Here is a 22,581-nt window from a genome sequence, read left to right on the forward strand (position 1 = left end):
AGGGAACAATACTGAAGGCAGGATGTGGTTATGCATCTGAATTTATTATTTTACCAGAATTACACATTTTTCTTGTAAATGTAGCAGGTAGATTAGGTTGCTTTCAGATCCTGATGTGATTGAACACTGTCCTAACTCTTGAGATGCTACTTGTGCAGGAGCTGGTTTAATTGTGCTTGTCTGGCTGTCTTGGACATTCTGATTCTTCAAGGAAGGACTCCTTGAAGAGTCCCTCCCTACCAGGAGGGACTGGTACATTCCCTGGGAGCACAGGCATTGGCTGCTGCTGGAATTTGCTGGCTTCCTGCCCAGGAAGTTTCAATAACCAGACCCTGCCTGGTGTGCAGATAGGTGAGATGAATCCCACATTGGCTAGAGAGCAAACAGTGAGTCACTCTCCACATCTCTTTTTGAAAGCAGGAGTGTTGTAAGTGTGCTGACCTAAGGATGCAAATGAAATGCTTGTATGGGAAGTAATGCCATTTATTAGATCAAACTGATAGAAAAGAAGGAGCCAGGCTCTGTATGCATGTCTTTGTTCTCATCTCTTGTGTTTGAGTGTTTCTGACTCCTTTTTTCCCCAGTTGCCTTACTTTGATTGAATACATTTGATAGTTTAATCCCAACTACATACATTAGAAATACGCTGCTGTAATTGAAAGCATGTGTAGCGTAAGAACAGACCAATTCCTCTTTGAAGTTCTTTGAGATAAGGATCCTTCAAATTTTTATTTCCTTGCCAAATTCTTCAGGTTACATCTGATATTTCTCCCTAGAACTTTGTCCCTAAAAATTTCTTCCATAACTTTGGATGAAGTTAAGGTGAATCTTACTGAAAATGAGTTGTTTTCTAAGATGGAGTGCCTTTTTGTTTCTGCTTATTCCTTGCATGTTTGTAAACTAACATTACCTTTCCAGTTTTTTTGAGGATCTAGCTAAAATACTTCTATTTATCATCTCATGACAATTTTTTTAAAGGATTAATGTATTTTTGGATATTTTGATTTAACAATTTAGTAATTATCCTAGAATTAGAGAAGAGTGGATCATGGAGCAGTTTGGGCATCTTGCAGAAGTTCTCAGTGTTTTTTTTACAGGGGGCTGACTTGTTCACTCAAGTCTATCAATGGAATTGCACAATCCACCTCGTTCAGCTCACAGCAGTGATGCTTAAAAGAGCAAGGGAGGAACGATGACAATCCTGTGTCTGCACTGTCATTGCTCGTGTTCCGCCTGTTCTCACGCCTACACGACGTTGCTCATCTCTAGTTTCAAAAATACCAGAGATTTCTTAGTGGTCACACCCGATCTTGCTGTGGTTTGCCTGACTACCACCTTCACCAGTATTCATACTTTCCACCATGCTGTTCAGCTGTCTTCCCAATGATGATTTTCTTTTACATCCACTGCAGTAATTTTCCTAGTGCTCTTGTACACTAAGAGCAGATTAAGAGATCACGCAAGTTTTTCTCAAATGACTCACTCAATAATTTAACTGAAAATCTTTATTTGTCTTGTTCTGAAGCCAGGCGGGTGATTTTGCTGCTATACAAATAGAGTTTGTCCTTCGGGGAGACTCATGTTCCAGTGACTGCTTCCAAGCAGTCAAATTTTCTCATGGCTTTCTAGAGCACTTGGAGAGCTCTTTGGTATTATTCCATTAGGGATAAGAGAATTTCAGTGAAAATCACCTGATTTTCCATACTTTTCCTGAGTTTTATGTACAATTCTACATACCATCTAGTGGGCTGATTATGAAAGAAATCAATTAATCTCCTTTGCAACCAAAAGCCAATTTTCTGTTTTTTCTCTTAAAAGGTGCTCCTCCTTCTTGCTTGTCTCCTGTTGAGAGGCAGTTTTGTAAATCCTACATGAGAAAGATTTCTCTATCATTTAGGCTGACTTTACTTTGTAATGGTCTTAATGTTTTTTATGTGTTCTTTTTCTCTGCATCCTACATTCTGTTCCTTACAGCTTTTGCTATTCCTCTGGCTTCAGGAGGAATTTTTTCATGATGAGATTTTTCTGGGCTGATTGTTCCTTTTTTTGGTCCACCTTTGCTTCCTAATTTCTCCTCTTTGTTTCTCAGCTGAGCAGAATTAACTGCCAATAAACCAATATGTTTTTCTGTGATTCCTTAACTGAATGTCTCTTGTCCTGTAATCTGTATCTTCAACTGTCTTGTCCTGTGGCAAACTATTAAAGTGATTAAAAAGAAGAAATTTTCCTCTTTTGGATTCATAAGTATTTAGTTTCTACAGGTATATAATACTATTATATGAGGAAAGGTAGATGTAATACTTTTGTAAGGAGTTAAGTAATATAAGAATGTAATAACTTGGTTTAATTCAGAATTTTAGAAAAATTGGTTCACTTGAGAAGATTGCTTGGGGTGTTTTATCTCTGCACATATTTCATATTGCATTTTAGTGCACCTGGGAGGGCTGAGCACTGAAGACAGCAAGGTACTAAACCAGCTGTATTGCTATAAACCAAAAGAAATTACATCTAAAATGCCCAGAGAAATAATTTGCTGTATAATTTCCGTGTGCTTATCCACCATCTCTTTGGGAACTCTAAGAGAGGAATTATCCTGCTCTTTTCCTTGCCAGATGTTGGAATTGAAGGCTAAGAGAACCTGGACAAAGAGGGAAATCAAGTAAGAAATAAATCCTCCTCCTGTGGTACATATAGGATAATAGGAATAAATAACAGTTTATAATAAAAAGAGATGGGGTGTTCTACATCGACTCAAATAAATACACACAGAAAAATAACTTTATTCTCTATGGAAGCCATGTGCCCTCAGAAAGTAAAAAGAGCAGTTAAAGAAAGGGTGCATCATGTTCAATTTCAAATATTACACCTTGGAATCAATGAACGATAATGTAAAAATATTTCCAAAACAGAGAATGCTGTTTGCAAGAGATATCAATGGACACCATTCTTTATCCACGGGTAATGGAAAAAACTGAATGTTAACATGTGTTTCTTTTTGTGCAATTTCAATGTATTTTTCTCCTCCTAGAATAACTTTGACTTCTTAGCCCTGGCTTTGGCCATGCAGGTTTATTTCAAGTTCTCTCATGATAATGCTTTTCTTTGACATGTTTGCCTTTGTTCTGTATCTGAGTACCAGCAAGACCTGTTCTTGAGATGGAAAAGACAGAAAAGTATTCTTTTTGCAGCATCTCTGAACAATATCTGCAACTCTATCTATGCAGTCTTTGTAAATGGCACTGCTACCTCGGAGAATAAATCTAATGTAGATGTATAGGCCTTCAGGTGGTATGGACAGCATCTGTCTGAAAATTTATTCTCATTTATGTAGGTTTGGAAAGGATTTTCTCATTTGTTTCCTGTATGCAGAGTTCTTCAGAATATCTTATCCTTGATATTGTTATTTAGTATCAAACACCTCATACCAAATAAAACCAGGATGTATTTTTGGTAACTGAGGAACAGCAGGTTCTGACGGGTTTAAAATAGATGACATATGATACCAAGAATAGCCCAGTGCAACTTAGCCAACCTGAGAAACTATTCAAAGGGAAAACCAAAATGGAGGGCAGTTCTATACTCCATTCTTTCACTAACATTTATTTTGCCATTTTTGCTTTGTTTTGCTTCAAGCTTTTAATTAAGATTTCCTTGGCTTTGCTGACCCATTTCTATATTGTTAAAGGCAACAGAAAAGAAGCTGCCAGGATAGCAGAAGAGATCTATGGAATAGTCCCAGGTAAAGTAAAAAAAATGTACTATCTAACATTGAAATTTTTATTTGCCACATTTTTGTAACTTGAGGATTTAAATCAGTGAGTTACCATGAAATGAGGGGTTTTTTTGCTAAATGCATGGGTGTTTTAACCTGAAGTGCCTCCCATTTCTGGTCTTTGCAGTGTCAGTATGTGTTGGCATGATTTAGGTGTGCAAAATATGAGACTCTCAACAATTACCCAGCTAGAAAGAGGACAACATTTGCTCAAAGCATTATGGTAAATAAAAATATTGTTCTCAGGTGCAAGGTGTCCTTTGTCAGTGGTTCCAGATGGTTTTACTAAACATACAGTTTTACTGCCAGAGAATATTTAGAGAAAAGTTTTAACATTGATTTTCTGAAAGGAGATGTAGGAGGGTATAACTAATGATTTTGTGAATCCAAGCCAAGAATCCTTGTTTTGTTAAATCAGATGATAAAAATGAATGCAGCTAAAATTGTTCTGAAAAATACACAGCACTAGATTATATTATATTTCATAAGTTACTTCGTAGGTCATGGTTTTGGTTTTTTTTTCAAGTCCTTAGATTTCAAGTTCAAGACTTTAATCCTTCATGTCACTGCCATAATAATGAATAGGCATGTTTTTGCATTCCTGTTAATTCCACTAATTAAAATGACACAGTATTTTCAATTTACTGTTAATGAGGACTTGTTTTCCTAACTGAAGATTCTTATCAGTATTGTGACATCACATATTTCTATGTTGGGCACTTGCTTTGTGATTGTGCCATCATGAACAGACACAGGAATGGCATCAGAGCACAAATGGAGTGGGATGGCCACCCAAAGCAGGGAGATTAACATCTGGCCAAGAGAAATACTGCAGACAAGCATTTTTGACAAATCTGTAATGAAGCCTGTATATATGCAGGCATGTCTTGGTTATTAATTTATTTTTTATACTCTAGAATGTAGCTCAAATCATTTATTAATTGTTTCCTTTATGCAATCGTAGTCTGGCATGTGCTGAACAGCAGCTTTTCCTTCAAGTGGATTCTTATTGAGGTGCCTTGAAATTCAGCAGGCCGTAACATATTTTTATCTGCAAGTTGCCAATTGCAGAAAGCCATTAAGGATAATCTTACAAAATGTAAGATCATGTGATGTTGTTGCTGGGGCACTGTATCATATTACAGTCAGAGCTCCACAACCTTTTCTCTTTGCAGTGAAGTAGCACGGCAGCAGCAGGGCTGTGTAATTTATCTGTAGGCATTTAAAAAGAGCACTTCCAGTCATGTCGCTCCCAGCTGAGAAGGGGAGATGTGCCCCGTATGGGAACTATATTTGCCACACCTTTCAGGGAGGTAGGTTGTGGTGGCTGGCATGGAGCTGTGCAGCAGTGTGTGTTGTCCTGAGGCTGTGTGTGCATACACATGCATTGGAAATGCCCTGGAAATGCATGTGAGAACACGCACTCGCACGTCTTATACTCTGCATAAAAGGTTAAATAAGGCCCTGCAGCTCTGCTGTCTGAGTAACTCCTGAATCTTCCTGCTGTTTAAGGGCTCTGGGCTTTGTCACTTGTGATGTCTTCTAACTTTCTGAACCAAGCCTGCTTATTTCAGTCATGATGAGAGGTGTGGGGTATTTGGAATGTTTTCAGGAAGATGTTTCTTGGTCCGTACTTGGTTCCTGTTTCTGTCATTTTGATTGATGTGTTATTCAGAGCCCTGCCATATATTGTGCCAGCTGGTCTTTCCATGCCAGTTTCCTGCATTAGGAGCCCAGGAAGTGCTCATAAATAAATGGAAACAAAAGTTACAGTTAAAACTGTAACCCCAATAGATGAAGTGCATCCTGGTCCTTGGTTAACAAAACTCCTTTGGCCAAGGGTAAAACCTCTGCTGTGTCCTTGGCCTCAAGTCCCCAAGGATGTGGTCGTTCCTCTCATTGATTTCTCCCTGCCTTGGGTAGCATTTGAAATGGAGATAAATCACCCTTTCCATTCTCTCTGGTGTGTGGCATAGCTGAAAAAATTAAACAGGACAAGGGTTTCAAGTACAGTGCCCATGGGTTTGCTGTACAACAGAGTGTGAATGCAAACACTGGCATTGCTTCTGTCCTGTGGCACTGGAAATGCAGCTGGCCTTTGGAGAAATACTTACTACACACTGCGTCACAGTATGGGTATAAATTTTAGTATAGGACAAGTAAATTTGCTCTCTACTTGAGTGGCAGGGATTTAACCTGAGCTGAATGTCTATCCCTGTGGGTAGTAGTGAGGCTAAAGATTTATTTTTTCTTGGCACATAAATAGATTAAGATAAGAAAAAGGGCAAGCAAGCCTACATGAAGGAGTCTGAACAGTTCAGCATCTCCAAATTATTAAAGGAGTAAGGTAAAGCCTTCAGGCAGAATTTGTTTTTCCATGTTTTCTAAAACATTTCAGTGAAGAGGATGATTAAACCTGTTACATGGTAGTCTGAGAGGGAGGATATTATTTATGAAATTGTCAGTTCAGGAAATAAAACTGCCAAGGACATGCCAGTCTTCATTTGATGGACAAGTCAACCCCGCTATGAGGCTTTTAACAAAGTGTCAGAGAAGCTGGGATGCAATTTGTGACAAGAGCTCCCAAGGAAAGGTGAAGGCTGATACGGTTTTGAGTAGGAAAATTGCAGGGTTCTGAAGTCTCCATGTGAGACCCAGCAGCACTAAACTCGTGATTTTTTCTGAAACATGTTTTTAGCTGTTCTTTTAGAAGTTCTGCCAAGAAGCTTCTGTTTTGGTCCCTTAGTGAGCAGCCAGCTTTCTCAAGATTGCTGACCCCTCAGCTGCTCTGCTGAAATCAATTCATCAAAGGGTTTCACCACCGAGCCCACATTGATTTCAGTCCTGATCTGCATTTACACGTGGCTGTGCTTCCCAAGATCTGCTTTTGCTGCATACCTGAATTATCTTCCATGCATTTGCTGTTTCAGGCAGCTGGGCAGACCGATCCCCTCTTCATGATGCTGCCTTCCAGGGACGTCTTCTCTCCCTGAAAACCTTGATTGCACAGGTAAAAGCCCACAGGTAAAGAAAAGGCTGGGAAGCAGGATGGTTTCACATGAATTGCATTTATGGGCTGGTGAGCTGGTAATAGACTGCAACAGGGCATAAGAAATATGGCTGTATGAATAATATATCAGCACAAACACCTCTGGACATGTATTAGTTTGCTCAGCTAAGAAGCTGGGGACAAGCCTGGGACAGACTATCAGAGCTTGCAGCTTTCTATATAATAAACAGTGATCCTTGGGCTCTTTCTCAATTATGAACCATGCAACTAGGCTTGACAATAGCAACAATACATATATATGTGTAGGCTATTTAAAAAAAAACCCAAAACAGTAAAAATTTGTAATAGTGCACCTTGTCTTTTATAAAGTGTGCCTGAAACCCCCTGCTCCAAAAGGAACCGAGTTCAGGCAAAAGGAAGACAGGAGGAGAGAATACGTGAGAAGGAAAAGAAGTTGGATGTGAAAAGAGATAGGTTATGGTTCCTTGTGCTCTGCCAACCATCTTCCTTATGACCTTTGCTTAAACTCACTGTCCTCATCTAGCATGAATAGGTAACTGTCCCCCTCTCCCTCTTGCCCCCAAGGCAACTGCAGGGAAATTAATTCCCCGAGTGTAAAGCCTTTGACTTGGCTCTCAGACTTTTTATAGTCAAGGTAAATAATTTTTACAAGGGGCCACAGCTCTAATGGACAACATCCTCAAGGAGTGGAGCTTCAAGTGTGAAGGCCTGCTCTCCAGATATCTCTTGAGGCATAGCTGCAGCTAAAAAAAGATGCTGTTTACAGACTCTATTCATCCTTCAGTTTTCTGACTCCTCTTTCCTTCACCTGCTGACATAAAGTGATTTTTATGGAAAAGGAAGTGATGGAGGCTAGAGATAAAAAGAAAGATGCTTTATTCATTTAGGGCTTTGATGGTTTTCTGACCCTCCTATCTCCATTTATGCTGACCTTACACCACTTGCTTTGTGGAGCAGCTGTTGTTGTGGTTACTCACCAGATACCCTGGTTATTCACTGTGCATGGATGTACGCTGAGGAAGCACCCAGTGGTGTGGTTATATCCTTTAGTTAATCCACCCTTTCTCCTTTTCCTGAAGACATTTAATTTTGTGAGTAAAAGATGAAGGTCCTTGCTTGTCCCAGCAGTGTCTGTAGAGCCTGACCTGGAGCTGAGTCACCACAGACTGATAAATGAAGGGATGAAGTTTTTCATGGAGCAGCATAATCATTGCTCATTGCTCCCAATACAGTTACACTATGAGCCTGAAATGAAGTATGGGACTGTACTTGAGTATCTGTGGGACACTCAAAAGTCTCTATTGCAGCACCACAGATTTCAAGAGAGCCACTGAGGCTCTGTCTGCACAGGGAATGCCTGGACATAGGGAGGTGATGTAGTCCCGGAGATTTAAAATGGCTCAAGAACTCACCAACATCTGTTTCAAGGTCTGAAAAAAGAGTTTGCTTTTTCATGTGCATTGAAAACAAGATTTATCATGAGTGATGTTTGGCAAAGAGCCATTGTAAGATCTACAACTTATTCTCCATTTTGTAATGGAAGGAATTGCTGTTTTTCCCAATATATCAGTGCTTATTCTTTCACTTGATATGACTGTTTTATTTGTTAAATATATATATATACATTTATATATGAATAATGATTGAGGATAGGTCTCCTTATTAGAAGCCTCTAGAAGAAATAAATCTTGAAGGAATATGCTGATCATGAAGTATGAAACAACCATACAATTAGAAAATGGAAGAATCTGTATTTTTTTCAAGGTTTTATCTATTCCCCTAGCACCATTGTAATGCATGAGAAATTTTGCCAACAACTTTTGCATTAATAATATTTTCACATGACTAAAAGAGATTGTTTTTCTATCATATAATTCTTAGCCTGAAGTGTTTAGTGTTTTTAATACTCATGGCATCAGTATTGCTGACTTTTTTGCCATGTGAGGTTACTCCCAGATATTCCTTTCTGCTCATAGCATTGGGTACTGTGTACCAAAAAGTGCATTGCTGCCATCTCGTGAGCTGCCCTGTCTATAGCACGTCGGGCAGACATCAACTGTGCTTCAAAATATGACATCAAACAGGCAATGGAGCTGATTCCAGGCCTGCTCTCATACATGATTTTAAAATTTTAATTACCAGGAGATTCGGTTTTATTCAGAGGAAAACACATATGACAACTGCTTTCCCCTTTGTGAGTATGTCTGGTTTGTCTTAGATATGGCAACTGTCAATTAGGGAAATACCTGTAATAAGGCATCTGTAAATCACTGTTCTTTCTCCCAGTGTAAAACACTTCCTCGATGGTCAGATAAGAGGAACTGATTTGTGGGTGGGATTTGACTTATCTCTCTTACAGGTTTACCAGGTACTTATTACCTCTGAATGAAACACACTTGGGTACCCCCTGAAGTGAATGAAAGAACTTTTAGGATACAATTCCTCTGCCCTGCTGGAAACAGCTGCTTCAGCATGGGATGTATCATATCCTAGGGAATCCTGTTTCTCCCCACTGAGGGAGCTGCCAGCTCCAGCTGAGCTGCAGATACCTGTGCCAGAAGCATCCTCATTCAGGGAGGCGAATCCCTCCAGCTGTAGCTCCTGGTGCAGGACTTAATAGGGAAGGGAATGCCACCCTTATAAGTTAAAGAAATGTGATGTCTTTCCTGCAATTGATAGTGCATCATAAAGAGCTAGAAATAGAAGGTGTAGCTTATAATTGCTCCTTCTTTAACCCCACCACCAGCTGTGGTTTCTGGGGACAAGAAGGGAATCACTGAACAGCACCAATCCCCCCTGAGCCCTTTCCCTGGACACACACCACACACCCCTGGCCGTGCCTTGCAGGGTTTCAATGTGAACCTGGTGACGACAGACCGTGTGTCGGCTCTCCACGAGGCCTGCCTGGGCGGCCACGTCGCCTGCGCCAAGCTGCTGCTGGAAAACGGTGCCCAGGTAAGGCCTGGGGACGCCACTGGGGACACGGGCACCTGGAATGGATGCTCCCCACATCACCGGGAATGTTGGAGTGCTGTCCGTGTGGCAGGGCCAAAATGCAGTTGGATATCTCAGACAGAAATGTGGAAAAATGCAACAGTGTTCTGTTTCCCTGGGAGATAGATTTCACTCCCCCTTGTATCATCCCATTATTCTCATTTGTTTTCCCTTTGTGTGTGAAACATCATCACAATTGATAGAAAATGAATGAAAGATGCTAAGTGAAATAACCTTGAAGAAAGTAACTCACACCTTTAACCTCCCCCTCCCTCCTCCTCAGTGATCACTGGAATTACATCTGGTTTTCTATGGGAAGGTTTGGGAGTCTTATGTAAGTAGAAATGGATGTGCTTGAAGCAATAAAACATTTTATCTGCTAATAAAATAACAATTCCCACAGCTGGACCTAAGGCAGAATACATGTTCACAATGGAGATTAAGGAATGGATGAAACATATAAGAATATTTTTATGTCAAGTTTGTTTTCAAGTAAAATTTATATGGCAAGAAACCAGGCAGCAACAGACCTCTAATGCCTCGGGCAGCTCCAGCCACACCTGCCGGATGACACTGGGAGGAGGTGAGGGCAGTGGAAATTTTACAAATTGGCATGTGCTTGCATAATCTGTTGCTCTTCCCCAGTGTGCCACAGAGTTAAAAACATGCAGATTTGCTTTATAACTTGGCCCTGAGGGCTTGCTACATAGTTAAACACAGCATCAACAGGTACATGGTGTGACTCTTCCCCCGTGCAGGGCCAGGAGTTGGACTCCATGATCCCGATGAGTCCCTTCCAACTCAGCATATTCTGTGATTCTGTGATCTACAGTTCTGCTGTCCCAATGGAGAAAGGCAATAGTGGTTCTTGCCTAGTCTTTACCTCTGAAGTTGGGGAAGAAAATTTCTGTCTTTCATAGACGTCCACATGCACATCAACTCCTTCAAGCTCCTTTTCTGTATGGGATTACGTTTCTATGAAAATTTCTGTTGCTAGAAATGTGTTTTCAGGTGAAAGTATTAAACAGAAAGCAAATGTTTTCATTTAAAAAGCAGAGCCATTTTCATTTGAGGCTATTCCACCTTGAGGCTGGTGCAAACTAAACAATCTTGAAGTTAATCAATTTCTTCACATTAAAAAAAAATAATACTAAAAAATTGCATGTTTTAGCAGCTCCAGCAGGAGCATTCATGGCAGGCAGGGTTTCTGCCTTATGGCACTAACATCTGGGAAAGAGGGCAGACATCAAAGGAGAATGTTATATATGTTATGTCACAACATGTAACTCAGAAAGTTGTAAATATAATAATTCCTGAAATTACGCAAGACAAGAGTCTCACTCTGGCGCACTTCTGGTGTGCACAGGAGGCGTGTTGCAAGGGCGTTAAACCGGATTATCCCGAGTGTGTCTTGCCACTGCAGGTCAATGCAGCCACCATTGACGGCATCACTCCTCTGTTCAACGCCTGCTGCAGCGGCAGTGCAGCCTGTGTCAACATGCTGCTGGAATTTGGAGCCAAGGCGCAGCTGGGGACCCACCTGCCTTCACCCATCCATGAAGCAGTCAAGAGAGGTGATGTTCTGGGTGTGAGGGGTGTGAGCGAAGCCAACAATAACTACATGACAAATCTGTCTCTTGTGGTTGACAAAGCATTAAAAAAATAATTATTTCCATACCAGTACAGATCAACAGGCTTGGCTTTTTCACAGCCCTTGTGCCTCTCAGTTGTATCTGGGTGTGCTCTGCTCTGCAGCAGTTCAGTGACAGCTCCTCTCTCCACAGGTCACAGGGAGTGCATGGAGACTCTTCTGGCCCATGCGGTTGACATTGACCAAGAAGACCCTCAGCATGGGACCCCTCTCTACATGGCCTGCTCATACCAGAGGACAGAATGTGTCAAAAAGCTTTTGGAGCTAGGTACACCTAGAAAGGGGGCTGGGAGAGAGCTGTGGTGGTGTGAGCCAGCACTGCTGGTCTCTCTGAGCTGCCGCTCTACTTTAAACGTCATGGGTTATTTCCACAAGAGTTGTTTGGGAGCTTGACTCATTTGAGGCCATTAAAAATTTCCCCTGTGCTGATAACGAAATTATGATTTCCTAAATGAAAAGCTTTCTTAATTACAGACACCTCCCTCAGGCTATCTGAATGTGAAAACGGAATTCTTTTAGTTTTCTAGCATAACAGGAAGCACAGAAAATGCTGACTAATATTACTGACCAAAATAAAATCTTGCTTAACATAGCAGTTTATCAGAACCATTAACTTCACCTCCTCAGTGGGTGATGAGGGCAGCAGTAAAGCTGCTTGGAAGAATAATCACTGCAGGTCCAAGCACAGGCTATGAACTAGCATAAATTTTTGCTGTCAGTGTGCATTAGCTGACTTACACCTGCTCAAAGTGCAGCCCTGCTGTGCGAGCCAGCCTGGGGCAAGCATTTTGCTTCCTGTGCTTCCAGAGTTATAACAATGAGATACCTAAAGGTTTCAGGGTTTTTTTTTGTACCCCTGTCAATTAAATCAACATCATCCATGTTAGATTTTATGCCATTAACAACTTTAAAGAGCATATGGTAAACTTTGAATATGTATGGGGTTGAAGGTCAGCTGCTCAATTCTGAGCATCGCAGACAGGGTTTGGTAGCCCAGAGCACTTTTACAAAGCAGGTGTTTGACCTGCTCAGCTTTGCACAGCTGCTGTTGAGACATGGGGGAAGCCCTGGCTGCCATCCATCCCTTCCATTTATTGAGGCTACTGGTGGAAACCAGCCTGTGTGATGCAGATTCAGATAGTCCGTGATGCCTACCAGGTCTAACCATGAGCTCTTGTTCTCCCAAGGAGCCAATGTGAACATGGGGAAGAGATTAGATACCCCCCTGCATATGGCAGCAAGGAAATCCAGTGTAGAGATAGTTGTCTTGCTGACAGACTATGGTGCTAACCCGAAATGCAAAAATGCTGACCTCAAATGTGCCCTGGATCTTGCCACGCCCCACAGCAAAGTGGAGCAGGTGCTTCTGCTTCGGGAAGGTAATGGTTTCCTTTCTTTTCCTTTTTTAAGTAAAGCAGTATTTATATCCTTTACCTAAGTAGATTTCCTTAACTGCTTTTGAAAGTAATGTGCTATTTAAATTCTCTTACTTTCTCTGCTGCCTTCAAACCTCCAACATGTGACAAAGAAATCTGTTTTGTTGCTAGATCTGCCACCTGGTACTATGGTTTTAGCAGGTAAATCAGTCAGTTATTCTATGCTTTCTTTTCCTGTCTACTGGAGGAAAATCATACATATTTACTTAGTGGGACTCCTAGGGTTAAAAGCTACCATGAAAGTTTATCAAAAGATAATATTTTAGTGCACCATCCAGTGTTCAGCCTTGCACCATGGCTCAATGCGTGAGTGTGTCCTCGGTTGCCAGGAGAAAGCAGAGCTCCTTGCCAGGTGACTCTTCAGCTTCACAGCTCTTCCATGTGGTTTCTGGGGCTGAAATCCCAGCACAGACCAGCACTTTGCTGTTCACCTCCAGGCTTCCTGCAATTAATTATCTTTCCAGTTTACTGGAAGAAACCTCTGAGCAGAAATGAATCAGGATCCACTTGTGCCGTTTTCACCGGCACAACATTTGGTCAGAACTTAATGCATCCAAGAGCAATATCCCCGTGCTATGTGCTTCCTGAATCAGCTCCCCCCTCCTCTAATCTCCGTGTTTCCCAGCTCCCTGGTACCCTGTTAGCTGGTCTGTGTCCCCCTGAGGCTCCCTGACTCAGAGGGTGGATGGTGCTCCACCCGTGCAAGGCAGCCTCACCTTCCTGAGCCTGCTCACAACCCACCAGAGACCAAAGCACGACGTGCACAAAAACCCACTTCCAAACAGCTCCTGCCTGGTAGATGAATAAATGTCACTGTTGCACACAGGCTTTGTGCTGACCCTCTGAACACAAGTGACCTTTATGGAGGAAATTAAACATTGGCTTAATATCCTTCTGTCCTGTTCCTTTTCTTCATGTTTTTTCATGTGGAGCTTTAATTTGTCACGTCTAAAACTTTCTGGGAGGAATTTTGTTTGAATGCTTCTCACCTTGTGTGACTTCTTTCCCCATACCTGAGTTGCCCATGGCTCAGTGGCAGACTGTGGGAGCAAAGGCAGTGCTGCCAAGTGCCCTGCTACCATTGTCCTGTGCGAATCTGAGTTTGTGCAGATAAAGAAATATCCTAATATTAATAATTTTCTCTTCCCAAACTTTCCTTTTGATTTCCAGTCTCAGCTTGTCATCTTCTTCTCCCTTACAGTCAGAAAGGCTCTAAAGGCATTTCAGTTCCTGCTGACTTTGTTCTTCAGGCACGAAGTTTCCTCAGTTTTCTCACCTTTGGTCCCACTTTCAGATATTTTGCTATATGCAACTATTCTTTTTCCCTACTTCTGTGTTTTCTGACATCCTTCTGCTTGAAATAAGTACCCCAGGCTAAAGAGTTTCTCAACCCCTAACTTCTCCACTGAGGAAACTTAGATGAGTCCCTTTAATTGCTCCTCCCACTAGCTATTAAGTGATGTGAAATATAAAATGTGTCCATTTTCCTAAGTGCTTTAGGAGATGATAGCTTCTTTCTTCACTTCCAGTGACAGTAGTACAAATATTATTTTTTATATATCCTATGTTTTTCTATTAATTTCTTCTCAGAGGGGATATTATCAGCCTGTTTAAGCTCCTAAATTTTCCTGTAGTAAAAGAACAGATTATGAAGCTTACCTGTAAAATATAAGGACAGGCCTTTAAGCCCACATCTTTACCTATTACTTGTCAAAGTCTGCTGTGATTGCTACTGTTTGGACAGAAACTGTAGAGAAAGGGCAAGAGAGGGTTCACAAACTGAGCACCTCTGGGCAGGTGTAAAAGTTCACCTGGAGCAGCTCTGGCAAGAGGAAAGTGAAGGGGAGGCAGGGACACATTCAGTAGCAGGGTGCACTTGTATGTACAAGCTTGTGGTTGCAGAAGCAATGGAGCTTCATATCCAGAGGGTTTGTGCCTGGCACGTTCTTCACCTGATCTGTGGAGGGGACAGCCCTTGGTCACCCTGCTGGGAAAACACCAGGGCAGCACCACTGTGGGCAGCACCACTATGGGCATCACTGTGCCAGCCACTGCCCAGGATGAGACCACTGACAGCTTTTCAACCACTGATGTTTAATAAGTGTGCTAACATACAGCAAGGGAAGGGCAAAAAGATTTCTCATCTTCTCATCTTAAATTTTTTTGGTTGCTTCTTTTTTTTTTCTTTTTCTTTTCTTCTTTAATCCCCAACATCTTTTTGAAAAAAAAAATTTGAAGATTTTATATTCTGAGACCTTTCTTCAAAAGTTTTCCCTTCAGTCAGACTTAGCTAAAATTAGGTGACACAGTCAGAAATGTGTTGAGGAGCAATGAGCTCTCTCTCCAGTGCAGACACTTTATGGTGTTTTAGGTGTTTGCTCAAGAAAAGATGCCAAACAGCCTAGCTGTGCATATCAAAAAAGGTATTTAGTGTTCACAGTTTTCAAATTGCTGAACCAACTCTGACAACACAACTTAAATATGAACAATAATGTATCTAACTCTCCCTGACTTCATCAAGTCGTTAGGTAGTGCTTGGTCTGGGTTGCAAATCTTGCTGGTGTTTGCTGCTTTGACTCATAGTGGTGGTGGGTTTGAGGGTGCTTATTCTTGCCTTTTATCTCTCCCCCCCAGGTCCTGCCAGCCTTGCCCAGCTGTGCCGGTTGTGTATCAGAAGGCATCTGGGTCGGTCGTGCCTATACACAGTCCACAGGCTGCACCTGCCTGAGCCCCTTGAGAACTTCCTCCTTTATCGATAAGCCAGTGACTGTCTTTAGACTGGGAAAGAAAAAGGAACAAATGGTTGTTTACTCCAAGATTACTATATCAAAGAAAAAAATCAAAGGCACCATTCACTGTCTTCTGTGGCTGCCAAATATTAGCTGCTGTGTGACAGTGAAAATTGAAAACATCTTTTCACAGGCAGTAAATGGTATTATGGATACAGTTTCCTCACAATCTATTGCCACATCAACTTACACCAGCCTGAGAAGTTCTACTATGTAAACAGCTCACTTGGCATGTATTTGTAAATGCATATGCACATGTCCACTCACCATCATACACACAGAGATTTCCCCTGCATTTAGGGCTATATTTATTTGTACAGTATCTGTGCAGCTTCTTCCCTTTGTCTGTCCAATCTCAGTGTCAAAATCAAGGCAGTGGATGTTTTTCTTCCATTAGTATGTGAAAATGAAAGCTTTCAGTCACAAACATCAGATGTATATAATATACTGAACATATTTTATCAACTTTGATTTTGTATCCTTTCATCTTCTTCCTATTGTCTACTGCAGCACAATCAATTTCCAGTGGTCTCTGGCTGTCCAGCCACTGTATATGCCTGAGCACAGCTATCCCCAGTGCTAACATCTTGTCTTTGGAAGCACAAGCAATGTTATGAAAGCAAGTGCAGGGGTTTCGAGTAAACACACAAAAATGTATGAAAGTCTTAAAAAACCCTTTCATCTCTTCTAGGAAAAAATCCCTCCAAAGTTATATCACCTGAGATCTGGCTGTATTCATTACATGAATATTTCTTCACAGTTTAATTCCATGACAGAACTTCAAATGTTTTTATAGGCACTGTAGGTGATATTTCACTGTCCATCCTTTGCAAGGTTTAAAGAAAAGCAAAGGAAGGAGTACTCCTTTTTTTGGCTTTGCATGCCTGTCATTTCTCAAGGTAAGTCCTTGGACTGTGGAGCTGGAGAGAAGCAGGGCCACTAAAGATCATTGTGCATCACCCAAATGTTGTGCTTTTGGGACTGGATTGTTTATGGATAAATGTTGGGTTTTCCTCACCAGGAGTGGTTTGCAGGCTTGTCTTCTCCCTCACCCCCTATTCTGGAGGCTTTGATTACCTCCCTAGAAGAAAGGATTTTTAGAGTGTTATAACTGTCCATTGTGTATTAGTTTAAATAATGTGAGGATTAGCAGCTTGGAAACAGCAGGGCTGAAAGCATGCACCTCTTTGAATTGAGAAATGTGGTATTCAGTGACACTTACAGTGCCTGTTTGATTTTGTAAACACTTGTTTATTTTTCCTGTGGAGGTTCTTCTGGAGAATGAAGCATTTCTTCAGAACCAAGTTTTGTTAAACTTCTTCCATGGGACAGGCAATGGTGTTTCACTAATTGTAGTACAACGGGAAGCAGAATTAAAAGGAGGCTGTCTCCATTTCACTGAACTTCACAGGTCCAAGAGGCTGCTGACACATTTCAGGCTGTGAAATGTAGTAGCTTCTTTATGAGCTAGGCACACTGGTACCAATTTTCACTGCCCATACATCTTAAGTCAGAGAGAATTGGCCTCCTGGAGTCTGGATACAGGACTGGCTTCCAACAGCATTCAGGCTCCTGCCCCTGCTCCAGCAGCAGCAGCAGTCTCTGGTTCAATGCTAATCCCTTAATGTCACCATGACAGTTTCTCTGAGACAAAGGTCTAATGTTTGCCATACTTCTTTATGATTAATTCAGCACAAGTAAGATAAATTGAGCTCTCAGCAGCTCATGAGACTGGAACCTTCAACATTACAGCCAAAAATGGATGAGGTTTTCAGCCTGTGTTTGCACATATTGAGTGTTATCTGATGGCAAGAGCTGTTGCCCATAAAGTTGTCAGTGACATCAATGACCTTGTATGGTATAATACATCATGAATCTCAGAGATTTGAACACTAAATTATCAAAAGCCTTTGAAAATAAAATACTATCAAGAAAGAAATGTCTATATTAATCTGATGTCAGCAGATCTCTCTCAGTTCTATCTTTACTGCAAACTCACCTGCTCTGCTAATAAGGTAGCAGTGAGAATACCACTTTCTCTCTAAATAGAGACAGAGCCTCAGCTGTGTGAGTTGCCAGACTTGCACTGCAATCAAGGGACTGAGGCAATTTATGAGATCTATTTCAGAATGTGTAATGCTGAATTGATTTCCTTCTGCGATCATCAATGAGAGCAGTATTTCACTTGCATAGATTTAAAACTGAAAAAATGTATCTCCATTAAGAAAATGCAAAGTCTATTCAGCCTCTCAGAAAAGTTTTATCTCAAGAAGCAAGAGAAGGTGCCCTATGTTTTATCCTGATATTAGCTTCCCAACAAAAAATGACCTTACCTTTCCTTCTTCCTGGAGACAACATTATTTCTGAAATTCTGTGTATCAGAGAGTCTGACAGCCTTAATAAATCAGAAGAGAAGTTCAGGAGTCCTAAGACTATGAAATCTCATTACAGACTTTACCTAGACTTTCTTCCTCTTACCTCAAAATATGTAGTTACCCATTTAATTCTCATTGACTGTGCTTTGTGTCATAACAATGCATGGAAATACTGAGGAAATGGCTGGAGGAGGTATTTAATTTTTGTTTTCAAAAATTCCATGTCATGTGAGGATAAGGAAAGGCTGGGACAATTTTCTATGAGGCTATTGAGTCTTGGTGATTTTTCAAAATGAGTTTGGAAAACATCTGTCAGCTGCTTTTCCAAAGGCAGGAGAAGGGAAACTAATCTCACAAGCTCTCTTTTCTTTAAAACAAGTGGTGTCTTCTCTGTCATTCTATGATCATTGACTGAAATCAGTTATTTGGGTAAGGTATGGTTTCCCTGGGGATACAGACACTTGTATGTGCTGCAATTCCACTGCTACACAGTGCTTTCTCAGTCTCTTGCCCAAAACCTGGCTCCACAGGTTTCCCTGTAACTTGAGATTAATTTTTCACAGAGTTTTCTCTGCAAGCATTCTGGCCAATGGGCCATGTCCTCAGGAACATACAACAGTGACTATAAATAGGCCAACACATTTTGGGAGGGCTTAATAAACAATATTTCTTAAGGTAGTTAGGAAATTTCATTGTGATTTGGCTCCAAAAAGACCTCTGCTTTGATCTCCTGACCAGCCTGTTGGGTTCAAGGTGACTTCTGTTCCTACAATGCAACTTTGTTATTGGCATTTAACAATCCTCCATCCTCTCTAGGACTCGACTTCCACAGCAGATCTGCCAGTCCCTGAATTTCTGTCTGTCCAGTTGAATCTGTCATTCAGAGAGTGAAATTAAAAAGTGTAGGGCAATGCTAGACTGTTGAAACCTGTTGTTATACTGTAGGAACTGAAATTCCCAAGGTGCCAACACCCCACCTTCCCAGGCAGATGCAGGCTGTGAGGGAGGCTCTGTCTGTCTGTCTGTCCCCCTGTGTGCTCTCTCCTTGCCTGTGCCACTTTGGCAGTGGGACGGGAGCATCATCTCCTTCTGACTTTGTCTTCCCCAAGGGAATCTGAGCCAGGGCAACATCCTCCTCAGGGCATTTAGATTTCTTCTCTCCACATATGCTAGAAATAAATGTTGTGTTGTCCTGTGCAAACCCCTGCAGACAGGGTCAGTGTCCCCTCAGTGCCACTCCCTGCCTACTCTGCAGGACAGGAGGCACGGGGGCTGCCCAGCACCCTTCTGTCCCATGCCTGTCCCTCTCCTGCAGCACAGCTCTGCTGTTGGCATTTAACATCCTTCCAGTCTTTACTGGATTGAAAATACTGGTGCTGTGTCCCAGCATGGCATTAGGGCAAGTCTGGTAATGAAAATTAAATACGTTCACTGACTCTTAGCTGAAAAATCTGTCTGACTTGCATCCTGGGGTGATGGTTCCTGATGCCTTTGTCTAATTTTTATTTTTTGTTTCAGAAATTAGCATTTCGCACATGCCAATTGCTTCTCACTGTGTTTATTTTTTTTAATGTTCTGCATGAGATGTATAATATATTCTTGTCAAATACAGATTATTCCACACAGAACTTCTACCTAATTTGATTTTTATTTCTTGAAAATTCCTTTATTCTTGAAGTTTGTACTATTTGTAGAAACTCATGATGCACATTGCAGCAAATGAAAAACTATGTCTGATTTAAAACTGAAAAATCTTCATTAAACGGTATCAGGACTTGCAGAATAAAGCATAATCTGCATATTCAGTTGAGAACATCTGGAAGGGAGGAGACACATGAATCAGCAGAGCATGTCATACCTGCAGGGCTATGATCTCATTGTCATCATGGAGATGTGGTGGGATGGCTCCTGTGACTGGGATGTTGGAATGGAAGGATACAGGATCTTTGGGAAGGGCAGGCAGAGGGGACATGGAGCAGGCGCCTCCCTCTCTGTCAGTGACCAGCTGGAGTGCATGGATCTCTGCCTGGCTGTGGATGTGGAGCTGACTGAGAGCCCTGGGGTCAGGGTTAGAGGGAGGGAAAGGACATTATAGTGGTGTATGCTACAGGCCAGCTGACCAGGAAGCCTGAAAGGATGAGGCCCTTACAGACAGCCTCACATCCACAAGCCCTGGACCCCATGGGGAATTTCTACTGCTCCAGTATTTGCAGGATGGACAAGGCAGCAGGGCACAGGCACACCAGGAAGTTCCTGGAATGCATTAATAATAACTTCTTTCTCCAAGTGATAGAGGTGCCAATGAGGAGAGGTGCTGTGCTGAACTTTGCTCTCCCCAACAAGGAGATGTGGTGGGGAATGTGAAGTTCCTGGGAAGCCTTGGCTGAAGTAACCATGGAATTTCCTTAGGACACCTGGAAATGTTGAAGGCCAGGCTGGATGAAGCTTTGAGCAACCTGGTCTAGTGGAAGATGTCCCTGCCTATGGCAGGGAGTTTGGAGCTAGATGATCTTTAAGGTCTCTTGCAACCCAGACCATTGTATGATTCTGTGAATTTTGCAGCATCCTGCCATATTTTTAGCTGTTTGTTAGGGACTTGCTAGCAGTATAGTTTTGTAGTGAATGGTTCACTTTTTGCCAGGTCTACCTGCTGGCTATAGAGGTTAACATGCCTTAACAGAGTAGAAATTAGACAGAACGAGAAGGGAAGGAGATGTAGAGATTTCCAAAGAAAACTTGTTCTAACTTTTATTTTTTTGTCCTAGGAATGTGAGTAAAATGTGTGAGTTTTTTGTCTTAGGGAGAGAAGAATTAAAGACTGCACAGACTTACTCATTTTATATTGCCACATAATTCTCCAGCAGCTTCACAAACATGATTCCAAATTATCCTTTCTTTTTTTTTTTTTTTTTTGTTGGGGGTGGAAGGAGTATTGTTCTCTGCACTTTTCTTGCACTAGATGCTGATTAAATACCTATTTTACTCTGGTCACAATGAACAAATTGTTATGGGCAGTGACAATAGCCCTGAATTTCTTTGAAGGCTGGTTTACCAATCCCCATGAGGGGGATAGGGTTTACTAACAGTTGAAACAAGACATATTTTTTTCCCATTTTCTTCATTGAAAACAAAAAAGTGTCCTCATCCCTATGTAGAAACTAGTGCTCCCTTTTTATTCTGTCTCTATCACAATGTAAGTAAACTGAAATATTTTTAAGGACATTGGCCCAGAGGGTCAACCTTTGCATATTATTTCTATCTCATTATCCTACAGGGAGATGTTTGCTCTTAATTGTTTCAGAGGGTGAGTTCCTGCTTCCTGGAACCTTATGTGTATAAAAATACTTTGACTTTTACCAGTCAGCAGCACTGTGCCTTTCATTACTGAGTACCTGTTGAAGACCACTAATCCTCAAATATCCCAGAGTAGCTCCTAATTAATGAATGTGCTAATTTTTCCTTGTTACTTGTGCTTTCAGGGTCACTACAGATTTACAGCAAGATATATATATTAAACATGGCATCCTGAATAATTACAGTGACTGAGGAACACATTTTTTGGGTTGGGGATTTCCAAGACTTCAATGAAAACTTTCCTCTAAATCAATGCCAACAAGTAAAAGTAACTCCAGCTTGTTTCTACAGACAGGTTCTTACAGGCTGTTGTTATAGAGAGGGCAAGACATTTCCCCCTGAGCTGCCACTGCCTTTTTTCTCAAAGTGCTTTCCAGGTTTACCCCCAAAACACTCCCCTCCCACTCACTGTGGGCTGCCACTGTTGCAGGGCACCACAGCTGCTCTGCTGGGTGTCTGGCAGGATGGCACCTCATTTGATATTTATGAAAGTCTCTGAGCTGAAATGATTTACTGTGCAGAAAATGTTCCTGTCTGCTATTTACCCATTGTAAATGGCTGAGAAATACCTGGGCTTTTCATGCTTGCAGCAGCTTGGGAAAAAATATGGTTTTGCCACTTACTATTACATTACTCATTAGGTGTTTTTTGGTTTTTGGTCTTTTTTTTTTAATATGTCTCAAGTATGTGACTAAAAAGGCTCATCCTTGATACATTTTAACAGATAATTCTCTTTGCTGGTACAAATCTCTACCAAACTTTGTCATCAGAAGAAATGGTAAGTTGAGTGAAGGACTTGTTTCAGATCTTCAGATGTCTGCCCCAATGCTGTCACAAGAACAGGTGATGAGAAAATAATAACCACCTGGTCAAGTTGCAGAATTAATTAGAGAACTCTTGTTTTGTGTTCTGCATGTGCAGACGGCTCCCAGGTCTGTTCTGAAGAGGGCAGCTGTGTGGAGAACTGGCCCCTCCAAGCAGTCTGAGAGGATGTGTGGACTCTGAGGGTGCAGAAATGTGTGAGTCTGGCCCTCAGTGCCTCCTTGCAGCCTGGCCAGGCAAGAGCTGGCTGCAGAGCTTTCCCTGCACCCACCAAAGGGCTGTTGGGCTCCTAGGGAGGCTCTGTCACTCCTGGTTTGTGACATGGAGGGAGCTGGAGTGGCCAGGTGAGGTGCAGCC

The 22,581-nt window shown here is 41.7% G+C and overlaps 1 protein-coding gene across 4 annotated transcripts; it reads left to right on the top strand.

The window, feature by feature from the left end:
- Nucleotides 1-3,450: 3,450 nt before the first annotated feature.
- Nucleotides 3,451-20,930, top strand: ASB11 (ankyrin repeat and SOCS box containing 11). 4 transcript variants are annotated; one of them, XM_058850614.1, is made up of 7 exons: nucleotides 3,451-3,739; nucleotides 6,703-6,782; nucleotides 9,651-9,758; nucleotides 11,164-11,371; nucleotides 11,582-11,716; nucleotides 12,636-12,827; nucleotides 15,519-20,929. In XM_058850614.1, the coding sequence occupies exons 1-7, from the start codon at nucleotides 3,490-3,492 to the stop codon at nucleotides 15,641-15,643; spliced, it is 1,098 nt and encodes a 365-aa protein (XP_058706597.1). In that variant the 5' UTR covers nucleotides 3,451-3,489; the 3' UTR covers nucleotides 15,644-20,929. The 4 variants fall into 4 exon arrangements, with proteins under 4 accessions (XP_058706597.1, XP_058706606.1, XP_058706615.1 ...); XM_058850623.1 differs by having other exon boundaries at nucleotides 3,463-3,739; nucleotides 11,221-11,371; nucleotides 15,519-20,927; XM_058850632.1 differs by lacking the exon at nucleotides 3,451-3,739 and adding an exon at nucleotides 4,949-5,085 and having other exon boundaries at nucleotides 15,519-20,930.
- Nucleotides 20,931-22,581: the final 1,651 nt, after the last annotated feature.

The sequence above is a fragment of the Poecile atricapillus genome, chromosome 1, assembly GCF_030490865.1.
Source record: "Poecile atricapillus isolate bPoeAtr1 chromosome 1, bPoeAtr1.hap1, whole genome shotgun sequence".
NCBI classification, from domain to species: domain Eukaryota; kingdom Metazoa; phylum Chordata; class Aves; order Passeriformes; family Paridae; genus Poecile; species Poecile atricapillus.

Coding starts and splice junctions, on each gene's coding strand:
- ASB11 (XM_058850614.1), top strand. CDS start 3,490: ATGACATATGATACCAAGAATAGCCCAGTGCAACTTAGCCAACCTGAG. Junction 3,740..6,702: donor GATCTATGGAATAGTCCCAG/GTAAAGTAAAAA, acceptor TTGCTGTTTCAG/GCAGCTGGGCAGACCGATCC. Junction 11,372..11,581: donor CCATGAAGCAGTCAAGAGAG/GTGATGTTCTGG, acceptor CTCTCTCCACAG/GTCACAGGGAGTGCATGGAG.